Source organism: Hippocampus guttulatus, chromosome 17 (assembly GCF_054856545.1).
Source record: "Hippocampus guttulatus isolate MCC_2025c chromosome 17, RoL_Hgut_1.0, whole genome shotgun sequence".
In the NCBI taxonomy this organism is placed as follows: Eukaryota; Metazoa; Chordata; class Actinopteri; order Syngnathiformes; family Syngnathidae; genus Hippocampus; species Hippocampus guttulatus.
Genome location: NC_141277.1, coordinates 604112 through 612610, shown reverse-complemented (window position 1 = coordinate 612610; position 8499 = coordinate 604112). Strand labels below are relative to the sequence as shown.

Here is an 8499-nt window from a genome sequence, read left to right as displayed (position 1 = left end):
ACATAGGGGAAAATAAGAAAGCTCAACAATAAACCGTGGTCAAATCACCAAACTTTATTACAGACTGCCAGCTTCTTCTGAGCTTTAAAACACATCAAGTATCAACAGCGGAATACTCGTATGGCTCTTGCCTTCAAGGTACACCGAGAAAAATACCCTGTTTGAACACGGAACGAACGCCAAGTGCAAAAATAAGCCAAGTTGCTTCCCGTCGACCGCATCCCATAAGACGCGCACATGTGTTTACTTTCTATGGTGTAAGGTTTTTACATTCGGGTTACATGAACGTGAATATGGAGAGGAGAGTTTGGTGGTGGGCACTTTGTTGTTTTTTTTTTCTTCTTATAGTCTTGAGCAGTAGTGACCCATGTGTTCATACACACACGCGCGCAAACAGCAGCTGAGGTTGAAATAATCATTTGGCAACATACGAAGAAACACCTTGCAATACAACATGGAGGTCATATCTGAGTTTGGCACGACACGAAAGCTTATCATAATATACACCCCCCCGCCCCCCCACTCCTGTAATGGTACTGGTTACATGCTTGCTTTTCCCTTCAGCTAAGAATACACCGTCAAGCCACACAGAGCACAAGAAGAAAAGTCCTTTGCGTCATTTCCGCTGGCATATTTAAATGGGAAAAGTTCAAAGTAGATTGGCGCGGCGGCAACAAATAGCGCTAACTAAGTCGCGCGGGCGACCCCCGCAGACCCCTAAAAGCGTCCTATTGCACTCCAGCGGGACTCGCGTCGGAATCATTTCTGGCCTGTTTTAAACCATCTTCAGCAAACCCCCCAAAAAACGGATACATAGATATAGAATTCATAGCGTATTCGGTAATACTAGACTTATTATAACAGCTGCCGCACATCCACACGGACGCGCGGCTTTTATATATCGATTTATGACATGGAAAATGCATATTTTTATACATTGCTTTCAGAACTATATAGGCCGGTGCCTCGTGACGGGCGCGGCCGGATATAACATAATAGCTATTCTAGCGTATTCTCCTCCAAACAAATAGAAATAAAGGCGGCGGCAACGGCGGGGACCGGCGCGGAGCCGCTCGAGGTGATTTTTCCCAATTAAAGTCTCCCATGCACAGAGAGGCTTCAATACCGGTCAAGACTGGTTTGAAAACAGGCCAGCGGGACCCCCTCCAAAGACTCGAAAAGCAGTCAAACTCGCAAGCTTGAAGGCCCGTTTGGTCGCCGCAAGCACGGCAACTTGTCTTTCGGTACATTTGCGGCCCCAAAGGGGAGTGCGGTGAACCGCCGCCTATTCGTGTGGGTTGAGGCGCGTCTTTTGGACAAAAGTAGTGCTTTGCAGCTCTTTGTGGCATCTTGCTCCCGAGCAACTACAGTCTATTGATTGTGAGTTGAGGCCCTTCATTTAAGGCAAAAGTAGCGCCTTGCTGCCATCTCGGCGAGAAGGAAATATGTTGCCGCTTCATTTTGATAAAAGCGGTGCTTTCCTGGCTTCTTGCGTCATATCTTGGTGCCACGGAACTACGCTGAAGCGAGCTGAGGAGCCTCATGATGCAAAGTAGCGCTTGGGCGTCATCCGGTGGCATCTTGGTGCAACGAACTAGGTTGAAATGAGTGGTGGAGTTTCAGTAAGACGACGGGAGTGTGAGATTGCAGCAATCCCGTGGCACGAGGATGCCAAGGAAATATATTGAAGTCTTCATTTAGACAAAAGTAGTGCTCTGACCACCATCTTGGTGCCAAGGAGCTATGCTGGAATACATTGAGGTGCTTCAATTATACACACCAAAAAAAAAGTGCTTTGCTGCCATCTTGTGGCATTTTGATGCCAAGGAACTATGTTGAAGTGATTTGAGGCGCTTCATCAGCCAAAAGTAGCGCTTGAACATCATCTTGGGATATCTTGCCGCCAAGATGTGTGTGTTTTGGGGCCAACTCTTATTCGCCGATTGGAGCTTTCTGAGGGAGCTCTTGGTGCCTAACTGCCGTGAGTAGCGAGTGTTGACGGAATAACAATCTCGGGCGCCGCTTTCTGTTACACGTGCACCCACAAACTAGCGGAATCATATCGGAACGCCGACTCGGCTAGCGGCGCACGCATCGCATTTTGGACGCGCGAGAAAACAACGTTCCTTCTCTCGGTGAGCGTGGGGGGGGGGGGGCAGGCGTGGGAGGGGAGGGAATCGCGCCACCTGTCGAGATGCGAGCCAGCGAGTGTCATTGTAGGGGTCACAATGTCAGGCCTGCGCCTCGGACACCTCGCTCACTCCACTGTATCTTCCACAGATGTACCAAAGCTCCGGTCGCAAAGCCCCCCCCCCCACCTTCTCAGCCCTGCCTCCCCGAGTGGGAACCAGCGCAAACTTTACACGAAAAGGGACGCCTGCTTCGAAACGAGCGATTCTCAAACTCTTTAGGCCGACGGTCTCTTTACAAGGGGAGAACTCTTTCCGATGTCCCGCTCATCATCGCAACACACAGCAACTGGAAATCCAAATCAATATTTATCGATGATCGTAAGGTGTGGTAACTAAACAATTTCAGGTTTCTGCCTGCGGACCCTCGGGAGTCCGAGGACCCCGGTTTGAGAAGCGCCGCCGTCATCTACACAACACAAGCAGGTGAGAACTAACCGCAGCGTCCTTGTCGCCCACGCTTCAACGGACATCGGGCGCCAACGAGCATGCACGTGGTGCTTAGGGGGGGGGGGGGGGGGGGGGGGACGAAAGAAGAAGGGGGGAGCCTTGTTGATCACGTAATTCCACGTTTGTCTATGCAAAATGTACTCAACACGAGACCAGAGAGGCTCACGACACCGACAATCTCAAGAAGAAGCAGGACACCCCCAACCCCCCCCCCCCCCCACCCCCCACGCGAATGAACTACAGCCGTGACGATATCCCCGCACCCGGCGCACAACTTTCCCCGCGCGGTCCTCGACGTCCCGTCCGTTGTCCCCCGAAACATAACAGCGGGTGGCGGGACGTTGCGGCCGCAATGGCAGCGGCGCCGGGGGCGCGCGTTTGCGGCAGAAGGACGCCGTATCGCGGCACCCCGGAGGGATTACCTCGCAGCAAAAACGAAGACCCCGGTCCGGTCATCCAAACTTGAGTTATCTGGCGTGGCTCCGCCCCCCCCCTAGAGCCCGGTGAGGTCCACGATGGCCTTGATGAAGATGGTGTCGTCGCGGATGTAGGAGTTCTTGGCATCCAGCTTGGAGAAGGGGCAGAAGAGCGGGCAGCCGCTGGCAATGTTCATCTCGCTCACCGGCCGCTGGAAGGACGACGAGGTGACGTCGGGCCGGAAGGCGTCGATGATGTGCTCCCGGTTGCTCTGGTCCAGCAGCATCAGGGTCACCTGGGCGGGGGAGGAAAAAACTTCCAAGTCTCGACTGAGAACAATCGCACCTTTGCTGTACCTTCTGGTTGAAGGGCCACTTGAGCAGGGCGTCGCTCAGGCCCCGCATCACCACAAAGAACAAGGACAAGTGGCTGCCGCGCCCCGTCCCGTCCCCGTTCAGATAGATGCGCAGACACATCTTGTAGCCGTACTTGCTGGTGTAGAAGGCTGCGGGGGGGGGGGGACCAGAGCAAAGGATCCTCTCGGAATCGCGAGCGGGCAACGGGACGGGAGCGCCGCGACAAGACGGCCCCGGGCCTTTCTTACCCGGCGAGAACATGGCGGGGGCTCGGCCGGCGACGGCGTCCTGTCTCTTCTTGGCAAAATCGGAGATCCTCCACACAAAGACGCCATCGAAGGTCGTGGCGGACATTTCTCGAAGCCGGCCCTCCATCTCGGCTACCGTCAGGTCCTTCAGGCCCACCGTCCTCTCCAGCTGCCGCACCTGCGAGGCCAGTTCTCGACTCAGTCCGAGACGGGGGGGGCACCGAACGAACGATGCTGGGGCCATTTTGTCTCTCCTCAACTGGTAATTGTCAATCAAATAAATCCCATTTCAAAACAAAAAAAAAGCTATTTGTTTTATGCTAGCTAGCTAACTGCACTGCGCTGCATCGCCACAATTCAGTAGCGAGTCTTTCTTTATTTTTTTTTCCTCTTAGTGACAGGAACAGTATCTTTTTCTTTTCGAATTTAGAGCCAATTCATTGGAAGATGAAGGAACTCTCGCCCATGACGTTTATCGTAAATGACAACCAGACCCCGCTCTCCACTCAATTGCGTAATAGTGACTCTCCCACTCCGAGTGGCACGCGGGACCGCCGTCGCTGACCTTGTTACTCAGGGCCTCGATCTTGTCCTGGTCCAGCTTGTGCTGGCGGTTACCGGCCTCCATGGTGGTGGCGAAGCGCTCCACCTCTCTGTTCAGGACGCACACCACGTTCTCAAAGGTGCCCGCCTTCACCTCCAGCTCGGTGCAGCGCCGGCCCAGCTCGGCCACCTTGGTCTTCTCGCTGTGGAGCTGCAGCTCCAGGGCCGCGCCCACCGAGCTGGGCAGCGGCGTGAAGGAGGTCGACACCGATAGGGCGGGGGCCAGGGCGGGAGGCGGGGGCAGGGGGGCCGGGGCCGGCGGGCCCGAGCCGGAGGAAGAGGAGGAGGCGGCGGTGGCGGCGGCTCCCTGCACGGGAGGCCCGGAGGTGGAGGCGCTGAGCTGGGAGACTCGAGCCTCCAGTTCTCTGAGGGACTGCTGCAGTTCCACCAGTTTGTGTCCGGCCACCTCCAGACCCTGCGGCTGCAGCCCCTCCATGCTCACCTTCATGCCCATGATATAGTGCAGCAGCAGGTTCAAGTGCTCGTAGGCAAAGGCCCGTTCGTGCTCGTGAGTCTTCTCCTTCTCCACCTGCGCACAAGAAGGCGCCGAATGACTTCGGAAGTCTGTCGACATATCAAACACAAAACCAGCTCGGCGAGGTCACGTTGCAAAATAAGCGCGGTGCGATTGGCCGGCGATCGGCTCAGGGTGTCGTCCCCCGCCTACTGCCCGGAGACAGCCGGGAAAGGCTCTGGCCCCCCCCCCCCCTCCCCGCGACCCTTGTGAGGATAAAACGGATCAGGAAATGGACGGATAGATGAAAATAAGTGTGGTAGGCATGTCCATCGTGAGTCGACCCGTGAAAATGTCTCAAGCAGCTGTGCCATCTTGAGCCGAGGTCGATTTTCCACCAATCTCATCGTCGATAAACAGGACGGGATATGCCCCGCGGTTGACCCCCCGACCGGTCCAGGGTGCACCCCATCGCTTGCTCAAAGTTAGCAAGGGGACACTCCACTCATGGAAAATAGAAAGCGTGCAAATTCAAGCACATCCCCCCCCGTCAAGCCGGACTCTTAAGAGACAGCGACCGTTGTTGAATGTGAGCGCGATTGCAACTCACCGGCGGCGACCAGGAGGAGAGTGAGGTCACTCACCGACATGTCGCAGCCCACGACGTGAAAGCGACACGGCATCCTGAACTTGCTGCAGAACTTGATGTGGTCCACGTACTGGAAGACGTGACAAAAGACGGCACCAGTGACAGTTGCGGGAGCAGGACGCGGAAAGCCTCGAGCTTACCTTCTCCCTGGGTATCTTCTTTTTGGCGCAGCCTTCGCAGATCATCGGGTACTTGGGGCAGATCTCATCGTGGGCCTGGTGAGCAAACACAAATCGGACTCGTTTATTGGCAACGGTCAACCGTTTTCGTAATCTGCGATTTTTTTTTTTTTACATTACGTCATAATACAATACCATACATCTTGACTTATATTGCGTAAAACAAAGATAATGCCATTCAAAAATAAATAAATCTGGGTGAAATTTTCTGGACAAAAAAAAAAAGTACAGACAGTCAAATATTCTGCAGGTAATTCATACCTTTCTTGTTGTAATTGTTAAAGGGAGCCAGAAATAAATTATTTGATTAACAATCGGACAATTAATCGGCCGTGGGAATTTTACCGTGCCAAATATCGATTGACATTGGCTTAAAACAAACAAACGAAAAAACAAAACAGATTGGTCAGGTATTTCCTAACCGTCAACTCTGATGAGTAGGATGTGAGGTGTTGCTTTTTTGTTTGTTTCCTCACCTTGATGTTCTTGAAGTGAAAGGGTTCCTTGCAGTACTTGCAGTTGAGCGTCCTCTCCGGGCACTCGCGCTCGCTGTGCCGTTCCTGCTCGTTAAAGCGAATGCGCTCCTTGCAGGACGGGCACGGCACAATCATGAACTCGCACTTGCCCTCGTGGTTCACCTGAGACATACCGCATGCAAAATAAAATGCCGGGCACATCCTCTGAACATTTTCCCGAGAGCGCCCCCCCACCCCCCCCCACCCCCCGACTCCTGTGACTCACCTCATACTCTTTGACAGATCCTCTCCAAGAGCAGCTTTCATTAACGCATACAGCAGTCAGGTTTTCCACTTCCCGTCGAACCGCGTTGTCGGGAAAAGCCTTGAAAAATATCCGGGAAAAGGTAAGCAACTGCCTTGACTTCCGATGGAGCGCGGGAGTCAGCGCCGAGGTCGACTGGAAGCGGGGTGCTAAGGAATACTTTTACAAAGTGTGGTCAGATGAATTTAATTGTGTTGAAGTAAGTTTCACAGATCGAAAAGTGCGTGGGAGGGACAGTTTTCTTTTCGGACCGTGTTTCAGAGGTTCACCTGTTGTGGGGTGGGTATGTCAGTGTACTCACACATCCTTGTTTCAGGATTGACGTGGTCTCTTCAAAAATGTCCTCCTTGATGCAGGCGTTGCATTTCTGCGGTCCGTTACTGCAAGACAACAGGTCGGCAATGTAGGCATGTCTAGCACGACTGGACGTACAAAACAAAACAAAAAAAGTCACAAGGAGCCTCGCCTTCAAAACATAAATACATGTGAAGCAAATGAGCCCTCGTTGTCGTTTGTTTGCTCGCCGGCTGACCTGATGGCCAGGTTGAAGCAGTACGAGCAGAAGCGATGGCCGCACTGCGCCTGGAAGGGTCGTCTCAGGATGTTGTGGCAGCACTTGCACAGGTGCTTGTCCTCCAGCTTGTTGCCCAGGATCTTCTTGGGGAAGCCCGGCTTGTTGCTCTCCATGGACGACGGAGGCGACGGTTCCTGGGAGGCCATGCTGTCCGATCACAAGCGTTCGCACCTGGGTGAGCCAGACGGCGCGGTCATTCCAATTTGTCGCAGCGCAAAAAAAAAGTTACGCCGATCGGGTCGGCACCAGGTGCCCCCCAAGGACCGCGTGAGGGGTCAGGAATACGATCGGTGTCTTCACAAACGAATGTAATTAATAAAAACTGGTGAAAATAATTTGAGTCAATGAATTATTTCAGAAATGTCTGTAAAAGCGGTCGCTCTGAAAAATATTTTTTGACCAAAATTTGATCATTTTAAGAAAATACATTTGTCAAACTCTGGGATGGAAATCAAAACGTATTTTTTAAAAAGACAATTAGTCAAGAAAATTGTTGACATCTGAGATCGATTATTATTACGATAATTGTTAGCTGCAGCCCTACAGTCAAGTTAACAAACACAACAGAAAGTCTTGCTCTAAAGAGAATGAAGTTATATTACCAATCATAATATGAAAATAATTAAGTCAGAAGATTCATAATCGTAAGAGAAAAGCGTGAGGAAAAGAATCAATACGATTACGATGGAAAACGAATGAAATTAAGAGAACGACGGCGACAGTCTGGATGACCCATTCGAACAACTTTATTGTTGAAATTTAAGACATAAGGTGTAGCTGTATCAATGAAGTTGTTCACGTTGAATGAAGCCCCCTGACGTTTAAACGGGAAGCTGGAGGAAATTGAGTCGACGATTGTGTCGCGAGCATCGTTCGAGCATTTAGCAGCGAGGCCCCCGCCGCCTTTTTGTGGGCACGTCGGCCTCCTAACTGGCTGGTTGCCGCCTCCTCCCTCGCCTCCATTGTCTTCTTGTTGCTAAGCCGTCACGGCATCCTCCAGTCAGAAGAAGAAGACGAAGAGGAGGAGGAGGAGGAGAAGTGGTACTCGGAGGAGAGAGAGAGCGAGAGAGGGAAGGGGTGGGGTAGTAGGGGGGGGGGGGGGGGTCGGAAATGCCCCCCCCCCCACCCCAAGCTCACCTGCTCGGTCTCCTGGTCTTAATGAGCCGCCATGGCCTGCCTGTCCTTGTCCCGAGGCTCCACTCGACGTTGTTTACAGGCGCGACGACGGCGGGCTTCTTCATGCCGCCACATAACAAGAACACGGACGGGCTCCTCGGCAGCGGCGGCTGTTTTCGTCGAGCGACGCCATTGCTTCCCTCGCAACACGACCGCCGGTGACGTCACGGGGGGCGGGGCTGACGGTGGGCTTGATGACACACAAGCGCGAGGCTAAATGAGAAAAAAAAAAAACAGCGGCGCATCCCCGCCATTTGCGGGGACGCGGACCCCGTGACCAGCGAACATGCCGCCCATTAGCAACGCGTTGAAGGAATCGCATTTTTTCCAACCCCCAAAATTTCGTGACTTCCAATAAGCGACCTATGGGGTTTGCCCCCCCCCCAAAATAAATATTTATTTATTTATTTTGGGGGGGGGGGGC

General features: G+C 52.9%; 1 protein-coding gene across 1 annotated transcript; it reads right to left on the bottom strand.

Annotated features, from left to right (window-relative positions):
• Positions 1–34: 34 nt before the first annotated feature.
• On the bottom strand, positions 35–8180 carry LOC147191327 (TNF receptor-associated factor 2-like). The gene is made up of 11 exons (XM_086134364.1): positions 8037–8180; positions 6858–7070; positions 6627–6705; positions 6287–6385; positions 6022–6183; positions 5507–5581; positions 5362–5436; positions 4226–4792; positions 3661–3838; positions 3413–3561; positions 35–3351 (listed from the first exon to the last, which is right to left on the bottom strand). The coding sequence occupies exons 2-11, from the start codon at positions 7043–7045 to the stop codon at positions 3133–3135; spliced, it is 1791 nt and encodes a 596-aa protein (XP_085990490.1). The 5' UTR covers positions 7046–7070; positions 8037–8180; the 3' UTR covers positions 35–3132.
• Between the last annotated feature and the right edge of the window lie 319 nt (positions 8181–8499).

Coding starts and splice junctions, on each gene's coding strand:
- LOC147191327 (XM_086134364.1), bottom strand. CDS start 7,045: ATGGCCTCCCAGGAACCGTCGCCTCCGTCGTCCATGGAGAGCAACAAG. Junction 6,184..6,286: donor GATCTGTCAAAGAGTATGAG/GTGAGTCACAGG, acceptor GGTATGTCTCAG/GTGAACCACGAGGGCAAGTG. Junction 3,562..3,660: donor CCCCGCCATGTTCTCGCCGG/GTAAGAAAGGCC, acceptor CCCCCCCCGCAG/CCTTCTACACCAGCAAGTAC.